The 18,610-nt window shown below is 42.6% G+C and overlaps 2 protein-coding genes across 4 annotated transcripts in view; one reads left to right on the plus strand and one right to left on the minus strand.

Moving 5' to 3' along the window:
• The first annotated feature begins 137 nt into the window (after positions 1 to 137).
• Positions 138 to 2,462, plus strand: LOC120415933 (gustatory receptor for sugar taste 64a-like). 2 transcript variants are annotated; one of them, XM_039577578.2, is made up of 4 exons: positions 138 to 1,220; positions 1,284 to 1,570; positions 1,626 to 1,878; positions 2,316 to 2,462. In XM_039577578.2, exons 1-4 carry the CDS (start codon positions 579 to 581, stop codon positions 2,424 to 2,426), a joined length of 1,293 nt encoding a protein of 430 aa, XP_039433512.1. In that variant the 5' UTR covers positions 138 to 578; the 3' UTR covers positions 2,427 to 2,462. The 2 variants fall into 2 exon arrangements, 1 of the variants encoding a protein (XP_039433512.1); XR_005605279.2 differs by lacking the exons at positions 138 to 1,220; positions 1,284 to 1,570 and having other exon boundaries at positions 1,736 to 2,257.
• Positions 2,442 to 18,610, minus strand: part of LOC120415907 (mucin-2) — a 56,328-nt gene continuing 40,159 nt past the window's right edge. The window contains exons 3-9 of one of the 2 annotated variants that reach the window (XM_039577550.2): positions 5,686 to 7,978; positions 5,298 to 5,612; positions 4,939 to 5,232; positions 4,411 to 4,875; positions 4,194 to 4,349; positions 3,522 to 4,130; positions 2,442 to 3,464 (exon numbers count right to left, since the gene is read on the minus strand). In XM_039577550.2, the coding sequence (XP_039433484.1) occupies positions 2,737 to 3,464; positions 3,522 to 4,130; positions 4,194 to 4,349; positions 4,411 to 4,875; positions 4,939 to 5,232; positions 5,298 to 5,612; positions 5,686 to 7,978 (4,860 nt within the window). In that variant the 3' untranslated portion in view covers positions 2,442 to 2,736. The remainder of the gene's footprint in view (positions 3,465 to 3,521; positions 4,131 to 4,193; positions 4,350 to 4,410; positions 4,876 to 4,938; positions 5,233 to 5,297; positions 5,613 to 5,685; positions 7,979 to 18,610) is intronic. The other variant, XM_039577551.2, reaches the window with a different exon arrangement.

Raw genomic sequence — 18,610 nt, forward strand, 5'->3', positions numbered from 1 at the left:
TTTGGTTCAAAAACCGTACTATTGATAACACATTTCAATACAGATAACGCGCTGAGCACAGGTGCTTAGCCACATGTTTGTCTTATTTGCTTGAACGCAAAATAAAGGTAGACAATTTCTCGATTTTTAATTCAATCAGTATTGATTACTCATTCATTTTGATCGAATTATTTGAATCGTCTCCTGAAATTAATCGTAACTGATTGCACACTGCTCATTGCTCACCAAATCCTTCAGTTTTCAAGAAAGTTGACTCGAACTACTAAGACTCCTAAACTGGCTTGGAATGTACTAGCGACCCCGACTCCGTCTTTTCAGAACTTGTCGACTGGGGTCCTCAAAAAGACTCGACTCTATCTCTCTGACTTCTCCACATGCCTGAATTATTCAGTATATTTTGTATCACGAACATGAAATCGTTTCTTTGCTCTATGAATGCAAAGCCACTCTACTGGAATTATATAGAACTCCGCTGGTTCCACGGTAAACAATAATTAAGAAACCGAATCAATTCAGCATTGAAATTCACCTTGCCATGCATACCTCAGTTTCATTAGCAAACGAAACCATAGCTAGAAATGTTCAAATATAGTAGTATAACTTCTAGTACAAGGACTAGTGGCAATAACCAAAGAGATACGTTCCACTCAATTATGCAACCAATCATATTATCCGCCCAGTGCCTAGGACTATTTCCGATAGTCGGAATCACCGAGAAAACTACATCCGCACTGCAGTTCCGGTGGTTTTCGCTCCGAACCGTTCTAAGCGTAACTGTGATGACCAGTGCATTTCTAGTAGCGATCGCTGAGCTTCGACGGATAGCAAGAACCGGAGTCAACTTTTCCAACATCATAAATCCTTACTTCTTCGCTGATACCGCCATCATCGTAGGATTGCTGATTCGATTGGGCGGCAGCTGGGAGCATCTTATGGTCCAGGTGGAAAACGTCGAGCGGATACTGCTGAAACCCTGCTACAACCTTCGGCAGGTACATCTGAAGAGAAAATGCTGGCTAGCTGCCGGATCGTGGTTGGTCCTGGCTACCGCAGAACACTTTTTCGCCACAACATCGTTCGTCAACGATCAGCGAATGGAATCACTGCGCTGCAACTGGACCTACACCAATGCGATCGAGAACTATGCCCGTCGAAACTACGCTTACGTCTTCAATCTGCCCTGGATGCCGTACAACATTCCGGTGCTGCTGTATCTAAGGGTATCAATAGCCTCTCAGGACTTGTAGTATCATTCATAAATCATGTGTCCCCTAACCCTCTAGTACGTGACCTTCTCAGTAACACTGGCATGGACCTACCAGGACGTAATCCTGATCGTGGTTTGCATCTACATGAACACTCGCTACCGGCAGTTCTTCACCCGGATCGAGGTCGCAGCCAGCGTCGATCGTCCACCACTAGCTGAATCGTTCTGGGGTGAAATTCGGTACCACTACATTGCGCTGAGCGACCTGCTCCAGTCGATGAACTACGAGCTGTCCGCGCTGGTCATCAACTCCTGCAGCAACAATATCTTTCTCGTGTGCTACATTCTGCTGCACAGTCTGGGGTAAAAACGGTAATTTTTGTGTCTGAAACTCCTCATCCAAGGTCTCATCCCGTAGCCCCAAACAATCGACACTATCGTTCACGTATTTCTGGTTCGCCGTGTGCTTCTTCATAGGGCGAACCTGTACGGTTATGCTGACCGCAGCCAAGTTCGACCGTACGCTGAAACGTGCCCTGCAGGTGGTGCATCGAATCCCCAATGAAGGCTGGTGCGACGAGCTCAGCCGATATTACCACCATCTGCGAATTGAAAAGGTCTCCTTATCCGGGAAGCGGTTCTTTTACCTCACCAGGAGGACCGCTTTTGGGGTAAGACAAGCACTTTTGTTGTAGGTTATTTCACGATTTGCCTCTATTGATATTCGAACTGGTGCTCTTTGGATGAGATTCTTACTCTTTTAACCAGTGCGCTACAGGATCATGTTGATAGGAGGATGGTATCTTTATGAATCCTTCTGGTATGTACGGTGACGTGGTGGAACATACACCCAAACTGAGCGAGTACTTATCTCATCACATGTTGACAGTAGAGCTAACAACGGATGTTAGTAGTTTGTTTGTCACGGAATGTCAACAGTGCTGGGTGTGGGTGAGATCTTTTGCTTGTGTTCGATATTTCGAGAGAGTGAAATCTTTCAAAGAGAAACCAACATCACCATATTCCTAGTCTGGAACAAATTATACTTTCGTATTATTTCCCTTGCCAGATCAAAAGAACAGAGTGCTGATTGATCATGCTTTTTCAGATGTTTTCGGTCATCTTCACGATCGAGATTGTGATGATCAAGTACTCCAAAATGGCCCGCAATTCTGGTGTTCCGGCAGACTGTTCAACGCTGGCGTTTTCACAGGATTGAACTTCAGTGAAGAAATACAAATTAACAAACCTTTTATTCAATTTGACTTTATTTACAACAACAACTTCGTAATCCTTCTTGTCATTCCGCTATATGTACAGTTTTAGGGGGGGCAGCGATTCCCGATGAAACTATGCTTGCACGCCTGGTACTCACTAGCTCATAGCATCAAATGTGTTCCTAACATCGAATCTTTGTACAGACTATGGGAGGGGTGGTAGCTTTCGCTAGTGTTAACACATAAAAATAAAGAGTATTTTTCCTTCTTCTGCAAGAATCATCCCGTATTCTCAACGCGAGGTTAAATTCCCTACTTCGAATGGGGCTCAAACTGGAAGCCCTTTACGCTGAGCGTGATCGAAATGATTTCCTTGGCGGACTCGGACAGGTCACGCTTGCTGCGCTCCAGCAGCGTGTTTTGGTTCTCCTCGACGTTAACCTCCTCGATGGTGGCCGGTTCCGGTTGTTCCGCCAGGGCGTTGATGTCGTTCAGCGTGCTTTCGCTCAGGTGACGTACGATGCGCAGTCCGGCTGGCAGTGGTGGCAGGTAAGTGGCCGGTGGGTTGGTACTGCTGGGCCTGTACGGTTGCGGGCAGTTAGGATCCAGCGATCCTGGATAGCAAGACGACGGGGTAGTGGTGTAGAATGGTCGTGGGCAGGCTGGATCCGGCGATCCTGGGTAGCACGGAGCACGGGTTGTTGTCGTTGGACGGGGAGTCGTTGGACAACGAGGATCCGCCGAGCCTGGGTAGCATCGGAGAGCCGGTGTGGTACTGGGCACAGGTCGCTGGGTGGTCGTCACAGGCTTAGGACAACGAGAGTCAGTCGAGCCTGGGTAGCAACGAGGCGCCTGCGTCGTCGTTGGCGTTGGTCGCGGCGTTGTTGGGCACCGCGGGTCAGTCGATCCCGGATAACATCTCAAAGCTGGTGTGGTAGATACTGGCTTCGGGCAACGTGGATCCGTGCTTCCTGGGTAGCAGTTAGGAGCGGCAGTGGTCGTTGGACGAGGAGTTGTTGGACATCTCGGGTCAGTTGAACCTGCAAAGATTACGATTTTTAAAGAATGATTCAAACCACCCAAACCTGAACTCATACCTGGATAACATCTCGGAGCTGGAGTCGTCGTGGGCACAGGCCGCTGTGTAGTAGTTACCGGTTTGGGGCAACGAGGATCCGTACTTCCTGGGTAGCAATTTGGTTTCGGAGTGGTTTGTACAGGGCAACGTGGATCCGTCGAGCCTGGGAAGCATCGGAGAGCTGGGGTCGTGGTAGGAACAGGCCGCTGTGTTGTAGTTACAGGCTTAGGGCATCGTGGATCCGTGCTTCCTGGGTAGCAGTTGGGCTTCGGAGTAGTTTGCACTGGGCAACGAGGATCAGTAGAACCTGGATAGCATCTTGGAGCAGCGGTCGTTTGTGGAGGAAGATAGGTTGGAGGTTGAGTTGTTGGTGGTGGTTGTGGACAACGCGGATCGGTTGATCCCGGGTAGCAACGTGGAGCCGGCGTCGTCGTTGGTGTAGGTCGCGGAGTTGTGGTCGGCCGTGGCGTTGTGGGGCAACGTGGGTCCGTCGATCCCGGGTAGCATCGAAGAGCTGGTGTGGTTGATACTGGCTTCGGACAACGAGGATCTGTGGATCCTGGGTAGCAGTTGGGAGCGGCAGTGGTCGTTGGTCTTGGAGTTGTTGGGCATCTTGGATCAGAGGAACCTGCAAAAATATCGAGTTTTGAAAAGTGATTCAAGTCTCCTAAACCTTAGCCGTAACCCATACCTGGGTAACATCTTGGAGCTGGTGTCGTTGTGGGCACAGGCCGCTGTGTAGTAGTTACTGGCTTAGGACAACGAGGATCTGTACTTCCTGGGTAGCAGTTTGGTGCGGCAGTGGTTGTTGGTCTCGGAGTTGTTGGACATCTCGGATCAGTGGAACCTAAAACATAAGCGTTGGTAATTAAAATGTTCAAAAAAATTAAAAACCTTCTCTAAAATACCTGGATAACATCTTGGAGCCGGTTGCGTAGTAGGCACAGGCCGCTGTGTAGTAGTTACAGGCTTGGGACAACGCGGGTCCGTACTTCCCGGATAGCAGTTGGGCTTCGGAGTGGTTTGCACAGGACAACGAGGATCAGTAGAGCCTGGATAGCATCTGGGTGCAGCGGTCGTTTGCGGGGGAAGATAGGTTGGAGGTTGAGTCGTTGGTGGCGGTTGTGGGCAACGTGGGTCAGTCGATCCTGGGTAGCAACGTGGAGCAGGTGTTGTTGTTGGTGCAGGTCGCGGAGTTGTGGTCGGCCGTGGCGTTGTTGGGCATCGCGGGTCGGTCGATCCCGGGTAGCAGCGCAGAGCTGGCGTAGTTGACACCGGCTTTGGACAACGAGGGTCTGTGGATCCAGGGTAGCAGTTGGGAGCGGCAGTTGTCGTTGGGCGAGGTGTTGTTGGACATCTTGGGTCAGAGGAACCTGCAAAAATATCGAGTTTTGAAAAGTGATTCAAGTCACCTATAACTTAGCCGTAACCCATACCTGGGTAACATCTTGGAGCTGATGTCGTTGTGGGCACAGGTCGCTGTGTAGTAGTTACTGGTTGCGGGCAACGTGGATCCGTTGATCCCGGATAACATCTTGGAGCCGGTGTCGTCGTGGGCGCTGGACGTGGCGTTGTTGGGCACCGTGGGTCAGGAGATCCCGGATAACATCTCAAAGCTGGCGTTGTTGACACTGGCTTCGGACAACGTGGATCTGTGGAACCTGGGTAGCAGTTTGGTGCAGCAGTCGTGGTTGGGCGAGGAGTCGTTGGACATCTCGGGTCAGTGGAACCTACAATAAAATAACGATTGTTGAGGAGTTCTTCAAACCAACTAAAGCTTAGCAGTGACCCATACCCGGATAACATCTTGGCGCCGGTTGCGTAGTAGGCACAGGTCGTTGTGTAGTAGTTACAGGCTTGGGACAACGCGGGTCCGTACTTCCTGGGTAGCAATTTGGAGCGGCAGTGGTTTGCACAGGACAACGAGGATCAGAAGAGCCTGGATAGCATCTTGGAGCAGCGGTTGTTTGCGGTGGAAGATAGGTGGGAGGTTGGGTGGTTGGTGGAGGTGTTGGACACCGGGGATCGGTCGATCCCGGATAGCAACGTGGGGCCGACGTCGTCGTTGGAGTTGGCCGTGGAGTAGTTGGACATCGAGGATCCGAGGAACCTAAAATTATGATATCGAAATGAAATAAAGAAATAAATCAATCAACATTAGAGACAGCAGTCATCTAACAAACCTGGATAACAGCGTGGAGCAGGCGTCGTAGTGGGAGCAGCCGGTGTCGTTTGAGGGCAGCGTGGATCCGTAGAGCCTGGGTAGCAGCGAGGTGCTTGCGTAGTCGCGCGTGTAGTCGTTTGAGGACACCGTGGGTCGGGTGATCCTGGATAACATCTTGGGGCGGCCGTGGTCGGTGGTTGGGTCGGTCGCTGTGTAGTAGTAGTTGATTGCTCTGGCGGCAGGTACGTAGGAGCCTCGAAGCAAGATGGGTCTTGGGAACCAGGGTAACATCTTGGTGCTGAGGTCGTGGGTCGTGCTCCCGGGCAACGAGGATCCGTTGAGCCTGGGGTACATCTGAGCACAGGCGTTCGGCAACGTGGATCGTTCGACCCGGGGTAACAATTGGGCTCAGATGGTGATGGTCTGACTTCTTCCACTGGTCGCGGGGTTGAAGGCACTGGTCGTGGACAACGTCGGTCGGTCGATCCCGGGTAACAATCAGGAGCTGAAGTTGTTCTTTGACTCTCAACTGGAGGTACGTAGATAGGTGCCTCGGTGACCGGTCTTGGGGGTCTGGTTCCTCGGCCAGTTGGTCTTGTGCCTCGTCCTGTGGGTCGGGTAGCACGCTCGGTAGATGGACGGAACGTTGTTGGACACCGTGGATCCGATGAGCCTGGGAAGCAACGTGGCGGTGCCGGCGTAGTTACCGGTGGTTCAGTTGGGCATCGCGGGTCGTTGGAACCAGGTAAGCACTTCAAAGGAGCCGGGGTGGTTGGAGGAGCGATTGTTGGGCATCGTGGATCGGTGGATCCTGGGAAGCAACGTGGCGGTGCCGGAGTAGTGGGAGCTGGTGCAACTGTTGGACAACGTGGATCTCTTGAGCCCGGGAAACAACGTGGAGGTGCCGGGGTAGTTGGAGCTGGTGCGACTGTTGGACAACGAGGGTCCGTAGATCCTGGGAAGCAACGCAGTGGTGCTGGAGTAGTAGCTGGTGCAGGTGTTGCTTGTTGACGACACCGTGGGTCTCGAGAACCTCGATAGCAGTTGGGCTTATCGGTAACGAGAATAGTGTTGCACCGATCATCTGTGGATCCTGGCGCGCAAACAAACTCAGTGGTTGCAACGGTTGGTGGTCGTGTACGGCGTCGCTGAGGAGCAGTTGTGGTTGGTTGGTACGCTGGAGCGGCAGTCGTTGGCCGAGTTCGGCGTTGCGGTGTCTGCGTGGTATATGTCACGGTTCGTTGGGTCGTGATAGGGACGGATGGTTGAGCAGTTGAAACTGGTCGACGACCGCGAGTTGGGAACGTGGCCGGAATAGTTTGCGGTGGTCGAGTTCCTCGACGTGGGGGAACTGTAGCAGCGGGAGTTGGTCGTTTAGTTGTAGTTGAACCCTCAACAGCTTTGACTAGTTCTTCGATTTCACAGACTTGCGGACCACAGCCTCCTCGGCAAATTTCAATATCACACTTGAGGAACACCTGCATCCGATCGGGGAATTTGAACGCCTTGATGTCATTGTGCACAATGAGAGTTGCTCCCGTGTTGCCAGTCTGCGTCGTCTTTTGCCATTGACCAAACAGCTTCTTCTTTCTGGAGCATCCATTTTTGTCGGAAAGTTGCAGTCGTTTTGTACCCTGTGCATCGTAATCGGGGCTATCGTAAGCATAACAATCCCTAACCGATACGTCATACTCTCCACGTGGATCTCTCAGATATACCAGGATACTGAGCGCTTCGCCGATCTTAATAATACTCGGGATCGGAGATATGCTTGGGTACGATCCTCGCTGGATGTCCATCCAACATTCAACGCCTCCTGTAGCAGTCGGGACATTGACCACTTCCAGCATGTCCACAACGAAAGGCTTGAAGAAGATGGTGTTCTGTTGCTGCTCGACCTGGCTGCAGGAAATTCGCCGGGCAGTATCCCAAGCTTCCTGAACATCTTCATCGCTCTGGATGACCAGCACGTTGTCCACGGACGAACACACCGAGCAAGATGGCTTGCTTCCACAGCCATTGAACGGCACAGTGAACGAGAACTGTCGCCCACCCCGACCCGGAGTCACGTAACGACACTTTGGATCGTTAAAGTAACCCTGACTGTAGATGATACCCTGGAAGTCCGACTCGAACTCGATGGTGACGAACATGCCATTCTTCTGGTCACAAGTGACATCAATCGTCTCAATGTGGGTATGATCGTAACGAGGCGCGACCGAATTGGCCTGCCGCGGGTACTTTCTCGGTGCTAGTGCATTTGTGTACTCACTTTCCTCTAGCGGAAACAGCTGTGACAGCACCGCAGTGGACTGTAAAAATATAGAAGGTGTAAATTGAATATTAGTGATAGGACCACTTTGGTAGTTGCAGTGTATAAAGCAATTTCCCGCGAGGCGACATTATACTCCAAAGTCTTTGCTTTCAATCTCTTTTCGTCACCGTCATGCTAACTTGTCGTACGTGAATTTTGAGCCAAATTGAGTTAAGAACGCCATTTTGTGCAGCTTACAATGCCACCTTTTGACCTTCACAGATCCACAAAATTCGATTTCAATCCTGAGATATTCAACGAAATCCGTGCATTTTTGTCACTTTACATATGAGAGTAGTTTCAATCTTGTCGTGCTATCTTGTCACTCCCTCAACATTGATGTAAGTGCGACAACTACCCAAAGGGATTTCAGGTCAGAACGCGTTTGACGCACGTACAAGTTAGACTACCGTAAACATTTGTAATTATAACTCGGGACTCCAGCAACCAACTTCAACCAAATTTCGGGACAATGAACATAATGGTCAGCCAAACAAAACGAGTTTGTTATTGTTTACATTGCATGCTTTTGTTTTTGTTTAATCAAGGTCAACCATTAAAACGCGTTTTTCTCGAAACGTCGAAATGGCGGGTGCGACAAGATAGCACGACGACGACGTTTTGCTAATGAAATTCCGCTAGCCGGAATGAACTTCGTTTCACGGATGCAATGGATTGTACCTTCTAAGGTATTTTCAAATCAATTCTAACAGCAGATGTGACTTTTGGCGAGGAATTTACGCTCACAATATGCGCTGAGAAATTCTTAAGCAAGGAATCACGTCGTCACGTTCCCAGACTCCCATGAGCTGAAATTAAAAGTTTGCCCAAGTTCATTCCTGCAAAAGTGTTCACACGTTGAGTGGGAGCGACTATTTCTCAATCAAAGTCTTTGAACAGTTTTTGCATTCTTCAACGAGTGATGAATGTTTTGCTGATGAATTGCAAATCAAACAGTTTGACCTCGGCGGTACAGAAGTCAACCGCCAAGGATCGGCAGTGCCATTTTGAGACGTGAACCTTCAGACGGCAGCTGTCAGACGGAATTTAATCCACGCCATGGCTTCCAAAGTAATATGCATAATTTCCCGCTCAATCATCTTGGATTTGCAAAATTTAAAACAAGCCAGAGTTCAATAGCATGGGGTCGTGAGTCATTTCTGTCTTCAAAGCCAATATCATTTTAAAGCCTTCCCTTGATCCCTTTCAAGTCATGGACAGTTTGGAACACGCAAGAATCGCTCTACAGGTGCCGTTGACAAATCGCTATCTTCCGTGACGGAACGGAAATTGCAAACTCAAAAAAAGAAGCTCTCCCACTTTTCTTGCTAATTCTCATCAAAACTCACGCCGTGACCATTCCAGCGCGCTCCATCTTTGACGCCGAGGACATAAATTACCCAAAAACAGAAACGATACAACTCGCTGTTTTATTATTTTTTTGTCTGTGCGAAAAAACGAAACTTTTCCCCCTCTCACAAAGCGGCGTGTAATGTCCTTTCTGTGTTGAGTGTTAATTATGTAGAGGTAAATAAACACGGTGGGTGGCAGCCGGGTGAGAGTGGGTGCGGTGAGGTTACTTTTTCCTACTAAATCCTTCTACAACTCGCAACTGGGGGCGGTCAGGGAATCGTCGTCCTTGGAGCAGAGTCAGAGTAAAAATTTTCACGTTTTTGCCATTGGAGGGAAAATAAGCCTTGCACGAAGTAGTCGTTAAAATTGTTGTTTCTCGTAATTATTGTCAAGTTGGTGATATTTTACGAAATTATATGAAGTTTAAGAGACATTTTTTTTTTATTTTGAGTAAAATGCTCTTCTAATCAAGTTGTCGTTTTTGTTGAGTGTTTGAAGATGTCTTTCCTACATCATCATTGATCGGTAGATTACACCTTTGCACTTTAGCATTACTACGATTCATAAAATCGTAATTAAACGTGTGATTAGGACGGTTACGTCGAATCTTAAGTTTAAACCTGTTTCAACAAACCGAATTGACTTGTGTTTCATCATTCCCGTGTCATGTAAGTTTACATTTTTTTTGTGGTGTCTAAAAAGATGAGATTTTCGCGACAAACAAAATCTTCCTATAACATCGTAGATCGGAAGGCATGTTTACGTTTTAATTCGGGTTGTTACTGTTGCAGGAATATTTTGTTTTTTTTTTTGTTTTGTCTATTTTAAATACTTTGAGCTGAAAAAGACTATTCAAAACAAAGTATTTAAGAAAGCTCGACGAGCCTCTAATATTGAATGTTTGACCCTTTTGAAATGTAAGTCTTGATTAAAAAATAAAAATATTGTTTTCAGAAAGATTGGAAATTTCACGAATGTTTCATAATTTAACATTGAAAATCGGACCATTAGTTGCTGAGATATCGACATTAGAAAATGGTGGGTTGTTTGGGTAAACTTAAAATATGTCAATTTTCCTGTTTTTAAATTTTTGCATGGCATTATCTCAGCAACTATGTGTCGTTTCAACAAAGTTCAAAAAAGACAAAATATAGAGAAAAGCATTTCAAAAATATTTTTTTCAAAGGTGGACAAACAAGTACCCTTAATTTAAAAAACTAGCTTAATCCACCTATGTGGTTGGAGCCTTCCTCGCTCATTACCAACAATGGGTGTTATGATGGGGTTGGACACAAATTTCATATTTTTTTTAGATCTGGAATAAAAATGTACATAAATATCACTTAAGTGGCCATATCTCGAGACAGGGTTGCCAGATCTTCAATATTTTGGACTCGTTGGAAAGGTCTTTTGATAACCTAACCAACGATGGGTCGGATGGTGGATCCGGATATAGTTTATATACATTTAAGTGGGATCTGGCTTCCAAATAGTACATACATAACTCTTAAGTGGCCATATCTCGAGACAGGGTTGCCAGATCTTCAATATTTCGGACTCATTGGAAAGGTCTTTTGATATATAACTTTTGAACTACTTATCGAAACTTCAAACAATTCAAATGCGATGTATGGGACCCAAACCAAGTCGAACGCAACCGGTTTGGTCAAAATCGGTCCAGCCAGTGCTGAGAAACACACACACAGACATACACACACACATTTGTTCAGTTTTCGATTCTGAGCCGATAGGTATACATGAATATAGGTCTACGAGCTGTTTTTCAATGGTTCATTTTTCTAGCAGGATTATAGCCTTACCTCAGTGAGGAAGGCAAAATGAATAACTGCGACTATTTTCAAAAATGTTACTTAAAACTGGCTATATCTTGAAAACGGTGCACTCAATCAAATTTTCACTAAAGTGCTTTTTGATTGCAAATTCAATTTTACGTAGAAAAATGAAGTTGAAATATTGTTGCGACCAATATTTCGATTTTTGAAAAATATCAGTATTGATTCAAAAATTCATAACTCGGTCAAAGATTTTTTTGCACATTTTGCAAACCAAGTTTTAGTGACATTTTTTGTCTAGTCCTTATCCATCATTATTTTTCTTAGTGTAGTTCTTATCCATACCTACTACTTTGCCGAAGACACTAAATCGATAAAAAAAATCCTTATAAGCTACAGGTGTTTGAATTTTCATATGTAATTTTTGTATGGACAGTTGCCAAATTTGTATGGAAAATTATATGGACAAACTGATCATGCATAAAAGTTTCTTTGGGAATAGCAAAGGCACAAAAAAAGTTTAAGTCGGATTAAAAAATACAAAAAAAAAACAATCGAATGACCGAAATCTCAGAGAATTGCTCCTCAAAGTTGAGCTAAAGTTTCAAAATGTTGATATCGAACATTGGAAAAGCAACCTGAAATGGACAAATGTTAAAATACACATTTTAAAATAAAACAATCCAGAATTACCGTACCGTTTTGCTCTTGAACAGATTTTAAAAATTTAAACAAAATCATTCTCCTGTGTACTAAAGTCCCAGTATCGTCAAGTGATGATGAACCTTAGTTTTAAAAATAGAACAGCATGCTGTACCCAAATTACATTTTGGTCTAACATGCAAAAAACAGCATTTCATCAGCTAAAAGGGCAAACCAATTATCGTTACAGTGCTGATTTCCAGAAAAAAAGCACATCAGTAACTCCATTTTTGTCTGATCTCATCTAAAATCGTTAAGCTGGAAATATGTTTCAATCGTCAAAAAAGCACACCAAAAAGGATTAACCCGAAAAAGGGCAGCGTTCCCTGTTTTTCTCTTCCCACGGGATTGTGGCCTGCCATTTGGGGTGTTCAGCGAGCAGAAAAAAAAACCAAACTTTGATTTTACCGCCATAAAATGGAAATTTTCCTGAGGCAGCAGCAATTTGGATAAAACGGACCTCATCCATTATTTGCATGATGGATAACTTTCCGGTTTCGCCCTGGGGCTTACCAATTTTTTAATGTGATTGACACACGCTCATGAGATTTATCGTCGAGCGTGCAGAACACGACCCTACAAAAAAAACCTTGTCCTCAGCGACACATGCGTTGTCCTGCTGCTGCTGTTTAGCGGCTCCGCTCTAACGTGGTCAACGCTTTTTTTTTAGCACCATCCAGAGTTGAAGCGCCCATGTAGCACCACCCTAATTAGACTAATTAATGGGGACGACGCGTCATTGGTTGCCTTCGGGGTTGGCCGGAGATGCAAATTTAATGAAATGCGTTAAGATTTTTCTAGAGAGTGAGAAAAAAATCAAACAGTGGCCATTTCAATTTAAAGCCGGATTCTTCTTTGTCATTACTCAGCCAGTTGATGCTCATTAGAGGTGAAGCTCTAAAATGTGCCTCGTTGTCAGGTGATGGGAACGATATTGTAACCTTATAGATTTCGAAATGATTGTTGAATACCGTAAACTAAGGGGGATATCAAGGGCCTAAAAAATGTTGAAAATTTTTCAAAGACTATCTGAAGAAACTTAACCCGACTTTCAGAGTTGAGGCACATAAACATCAAAAAATATTTGCAACGGCTCAAATGTTCATTATTCTACAACCATTGCATTTTAGTAACAGATAAATACATTATGATTTTTTTTGTGTGAGTTTTTTAGAATAACGTTTAGTTTTAAGCAATTCTCTACGAAATCGGTCTTTTTTATTTTTTTATTTTAGTATTTTTTAAATCCGACTGAAATGTTTATGGTGCTTTCGGTATGCCCAATGAAGCCATTTTACATCATTAGTTTGTCCATATAATTTTCCATACAAATTTGGCAGATGTCCATACACAAATGATGTATAACTTAATATTAAAAAAAAAACTCCTACATCAAGGAATTTTCAAACAAAGAAAACTAGATTGCACAAAAATAACTTAAAATGGGGTGACTTTGAGCCTAGGGGTGACATTGTACCAACAAACGCAAAAAGATTGCTTTGTACAATAATACAAAAATACAAAAAAAATTGTATGAAAATTCAAAAATCTGTATCTTATGAAGAAATTTTTTGATCGATTTGGTGTCTTCGGCAAAGTTGTAGGATAAGGACTACAAATGATACAAGGTAAAAAAATTGTGATTTTTAATTTAACTTTTTGTCACTAGAACTGTAAAAAAAAGAAATTTTTTTATATGTTTAAGGGGTTACATACATGTAAATCGGCAAAAATGTCAGAGGTTGGTTTGAGTACAAACTTTAATTTTATTTTTCAATCTGTTTTCAAAACATAAAAATATACATTTTCAACTATCAACAAAATAAATTTGAAGACATTTGGTTGTATCATTGCCGACATACAGCTACAGCATTTTCAAAAAACGGGTGCCACGATATCTCAACACTGCCTTTACCAAATCGGCTCAAAATTTTGGTGAAGACTCATTAAACCGGTCCCGGTGTGCATGACGAAGGCTGATTTTAAAAAAGTTTATTTTTGAAAAAGTTAAAAATATTTTTATGTTTTTCATATTAAAAATCGTCAGTCCACACCCCAAATATTAGCCAATTTGGTTTACCCCATTTCGAGATATCGTGGCACCCGTAAATCAACTTGGTGTTCAGAGAAAAACGCTTACAAAGTTTGACAGCTCGCTTTGCGTATGGCAAAATTTTGATCTTAAAATTTAAACGTATCTTAATCTGTTTAGTCACGAAATATCTTCATGAAACTTTCAGGAGTGATTGAAAATCATCTTTTAAGTTGATTTAATAAATTTTGTGTAGTATGAATTTTGTGATTTTCTACATGTTTGTGAAGGGGACATCAAATGCCAAATTTTTAGAAATTTCCAGGTTGTGCAAACATTTTTTGACCGAGTTATTATTTAATGAATCAATACTGATTTTTTCAAAAAATCGAAATATTGGTCGCACAAATTTTTCAACTTCATTTTTCGATGTAAAATCAAATTTGCAATAAAAAAGTACTTTAGTGAAATGTTGATAAAGTGCCCCGTTTTCAAGTTATAGCCATTTTTAATGTAACTTTTTTGAAAATAGTCGCAGTTTTCTTATTTTTTTTTCATTAGTGCGCATGTTTGCCCACTTTTGAAAAAAATATTTTTGAAAAAATCACCACTTTTTTAACCGTGTATAATTTTTTTGTGCAGTCCTTATTCATACCTACAACTTTACCGAAGACACCAAAGCGATCAAAAAATTCCTTCAAAAGATACAGATTTTTGAATTTTCACACAAAATTTTTGTATGAACAGCTGCCAAATTTGTATGGAAAATTATATGGACAAACTAATGATGCTAAATGGCTTCTTTGGGCATACCGAGGCTCCAAAAAAGTTTCTGAAATTTGTAGACCCAATCTCACCCCCCTGAAGACGATGCTGTATAACTTCAGGTTCTTGTTTGACAGAAAATCTCTACGAAACAAATGTGATACTTATGCCCATAAAAAAAACCACACGGCTATCAGGTATTGAAGAATGCGAAGTATAAACGCCAATATGACTATTTTACCCTTTTTTGTATTTTTTTAAGAAGAAGAGGACATCAACTTTAAAATATGTAACGGCCTTATTTTTCTTCATTTTATTACGGCAAGGACAACTTATTTGTTTTTTTTTTTTTGTATGAACTTACAGTAATCTTATTTGTATTTAACAAAACTCAAAAACACTGTAAAAAATAACGATTGAATATTACAACTAAGCGAGTACCAAGCTAGTTCAAACGAACCCACCTCGTCAAGCTCATTAGCACTTCAAAATTACCTAACACTCAGGTTGGTCATGATTGTCGTGCTTCCAGGGTCACCGTGCACTTGACACCACTTTCCCATTCATTAAAGATGCAAATCAGTTTAACTGCTAATCAGCAGGTGTGTTTGGCTACATCCCACCCCCTTCCTAATGGAATGTAAATATTGAGAATCACTCAACCAAATTTGCAAAGTTCACCTGCTGCTGTTGTCCCCAATTCCGCCTGAAGAGTTCACCAAAACTTGGGGCCCAATTCATCCTCAATTAGCTCCTTGTCAGTGGAGTTAATTAACTGCGCACAAAACCACCCTCCCAAAAATGCCGCAAAAGTATGCGGCTTCACTTTTCGAGTGAGCTTTTTGAACCTGACCTACGTCAAACCGCAGCAGGCGAGTCACCACCAACTACCGACTAATTTGGACCTCCCAAAACATGCTTTCGGGGTGGAAAGTGGTGATTATACTTTTGGCTTGTCTCTTATTTGCCCATCTTCACCGCATGGTTAACCCTGTACTACTGGTCGCTGTAATAATTGAAAAATTGTTAAATTTGAAAACTAATTTTAAGATTTTTGTTCGATTTCACTCGGTTTTTGTAGTATAAAAAAGTTTTATTAAATCAATTTTTCTAGTTAAAAAAAATATAAATATATTGAGGGTTGACAGTCCCACCGTGGGCCGGCTGTTGTGATCCAAGTTTTAATTTTGGACATCACTCTTCTTCACACCGATCATCATCATCCAGTGAATCCACCGCTGGAGCCGAATCCCACGAGCTTGGACGTCCTTGGCACTACTTCGAGTTTAATTATAAGTATACCTGTTTGCTGCAGCCACTGCCCTGCTGGCCCGTAGATATCTCAAGCAGCGCAGGAGTTGCATCTACCCGCTGAGTACCGGATGACCTTTTTTCGCTGATGGTACTCTCCCCCCAAAGTGGGACATCCTGACTCGATGGTCACCCGTGTCCAAACGGCGCGTCCCCGTGAAGATCGCCGAGGTTTGATATTTCGCCGGGGTGCTCTTCAACACGACCCCATAAAGCACAGCAGCAAAAAAACTAAATTTCCTCAGGAGATATGATTGCATAATCACGACCGAGAGCGGCTTGCATTAATTTGCAGCTCTCGAGCCCTGCGCGCCCAGGTCGCAAAGTGACTCCTGGACAGCGGTACAACACACCACCGTTCGATGAAGGTCTTCTCGACGTCGTCGACGCGCGCAGGTTAATCGTGAACAACATGATGCAAAGAGGGTGGGTATTAATCGCCGCACAGATATTAATTATTATTATTGAGTAGAATGAGAGGGGCGCAAGATGAACCATTCTGCGGGTTTAACCGGTTCAACCGGGTCGGATGGGAGGTTGAAGACAGTGTTCGATAAGACTGGTGAAGAGATTGAGACATCGATTTCCAAACTTACACGCAGAATACTCACATTTCATTGATTGAACCGTTGATTAAGTGATCGTCCTAGGCATTCTTTTGAGTGAACCCATAGTTGTTTTCAACAAAAAAAAAACTTTTACAGCGCTTAAAATGCAATTCTGACAAAATTTAATTGAAGAATAGCAGTGCATTTGATAAAGAAACTCTCATAAACCACGTGCAAAGTGACACCTTGTGGAGGGATTTGACTATTTGTAAGACCAATTGTTCACAAGAGGATGGGAGGATCCAAGAGGACCCCCCGTCCTCCCCGTCAGGAATTGCTAATTGATCCGGGAAAATTAGATAACTTTGTGCAAAAGAAGGGAATTTTGATACAAAAACTTTTCATCATCTTTCAAACAAAGTTAAACAAAAAAACTAAATTTTATGCAAAATTAGTTTAATTAACGGTATTTTTTGTGACTTGTCACTGAATCAATAATCAATTTTTGTTTTCGTGTAAACAAGAAATATTTAATAATTTTTTTTATAACTCCAAAACTTGCTTTTTATTTTAAGATTTTATTTTGAACCAACTTCTGATATAAATTGGTCAACATTAATAAAATGAAATTTCCAACTCATTGATAAAAAAAATATGGCAAATAAATCAGCATTTTCTATAATCAAAATTAGTTTTTCAAAACATAATTCTGGAATGCAATTATCCACTATCCATGCACAATATTAGGAGAGAGTGGGGAGACTTGATCCCCTTTTTTTGTATCGCGCATAACTCTGTCAATTTCTCACAAAACTATAAACTTGCAAGAATTGAAAGCTTAAACATTCATCTATGTTTGGCTTATAAGGGTATTTCATCAGATGCACTCTTCGAATAATGCCAAGCGTTTTAAATAGTAGTTTATGCAACAAGTTGCAAAAAGAGGATTTTTTCAGCACGAGTCGTACATTTATCCAACGAGGTTCACCGAGTTGGATAAATACGAAGAGTGCTGAAAAAATCAAGTTTTGCAACGAGTTCCATACAACATTTTTTGCAATTCCAAAAAACACATACTGAGTGAAGTTTTATGTCAAATTTTCATGTATTTTGTCAATAAATCGTTTAAATCAAAAAATTTTGAAAAGTGTTACTTTTAGAAACAAGTGCTGAAAAGTTAAACTTTTCAGCACCCATTTGAGTGCTGAAAAGTAGAACTTTTCAGCATTTATTTTGAAAAGTGTTGCTATTCGATTCTGTTATTTTTGGTACAGAAAAGTAGGCTATTTCGTCGTTCAAGAATGACAGAAAAAGTAAGTAGTTTCACTACGGAATTGCAAAATAGTAGTTTATGCAACAAGTTGCAAAAAGAGGATTTTTTCAGCACGAGTCGTACATTTATCCAACGAGGTTCACCGAGTTGGATAAATACGACAAGTGCTGAAAAAATCAAGTTTTGCAACGAGTTCCATACAACATTTTTTGCAATTCCGAAAATACCATTGATTGAAATTTTAAGTCGAATTTTCATGTATTTTGCCTATAAAACGTTTAAATCAAAAAAATGTTGAAAAGTGTTACTTTTCGAAACAAGTGCTGAAAAGTTCAACTTTTCAGCACCCATTTCAGTGCTGAAAAGTAGAACTTTTCAGCATTTATTTTGAAAAGTGTTGCTATTCGATTCTGTTATTATTGGTACAGAAAAGTAGGCTATTTCGTCGTTCAAGAATGACAGGAAAAGTAAGTAGTTTCACGACGGAATTGCAAAAAAATTATTTTAAACCGGCATTTTAAAAATGTTAGGGGTAACTTGATCCTCCATTCAACATTTTGAAGAAATCTTAAGCAATATGTTTCTTATTCATCCAAACTTTTAATATTCTATTAGTTACAGCAATTTCACATAAAACCTGTACGTTTGTGTTTAAAATATAACAAGTTTAGTATGTAAAATATTTAAAAACTCTAAATATTATTTTTTAGACCAAAATTAAGCATGTTTAAATGTTGTTTACAAAACTTTTGAAAAAAGGTTCAAACTGCAGTAAGTTATGTACAGCTATACTAAAGGAAACTATGTAAAAAAAAACCAGCCCAATTAATTTATCTTGAGGCTGATTCCAGTG

The sequence above is a fragment of the Culex pipiens genome, chromosome 3, assembly GCF_016801865.2.
Source record: "Culex pipiens pallens isolate TS chromosome 3, TS_CPP_V2, whole genome shotgun sequence".
Lineage (NCBI taxonomy): Eukaryota > Metazoa > Arthropoda > Insecta > Diptera > Culicidae > Culex > Culex pipiens.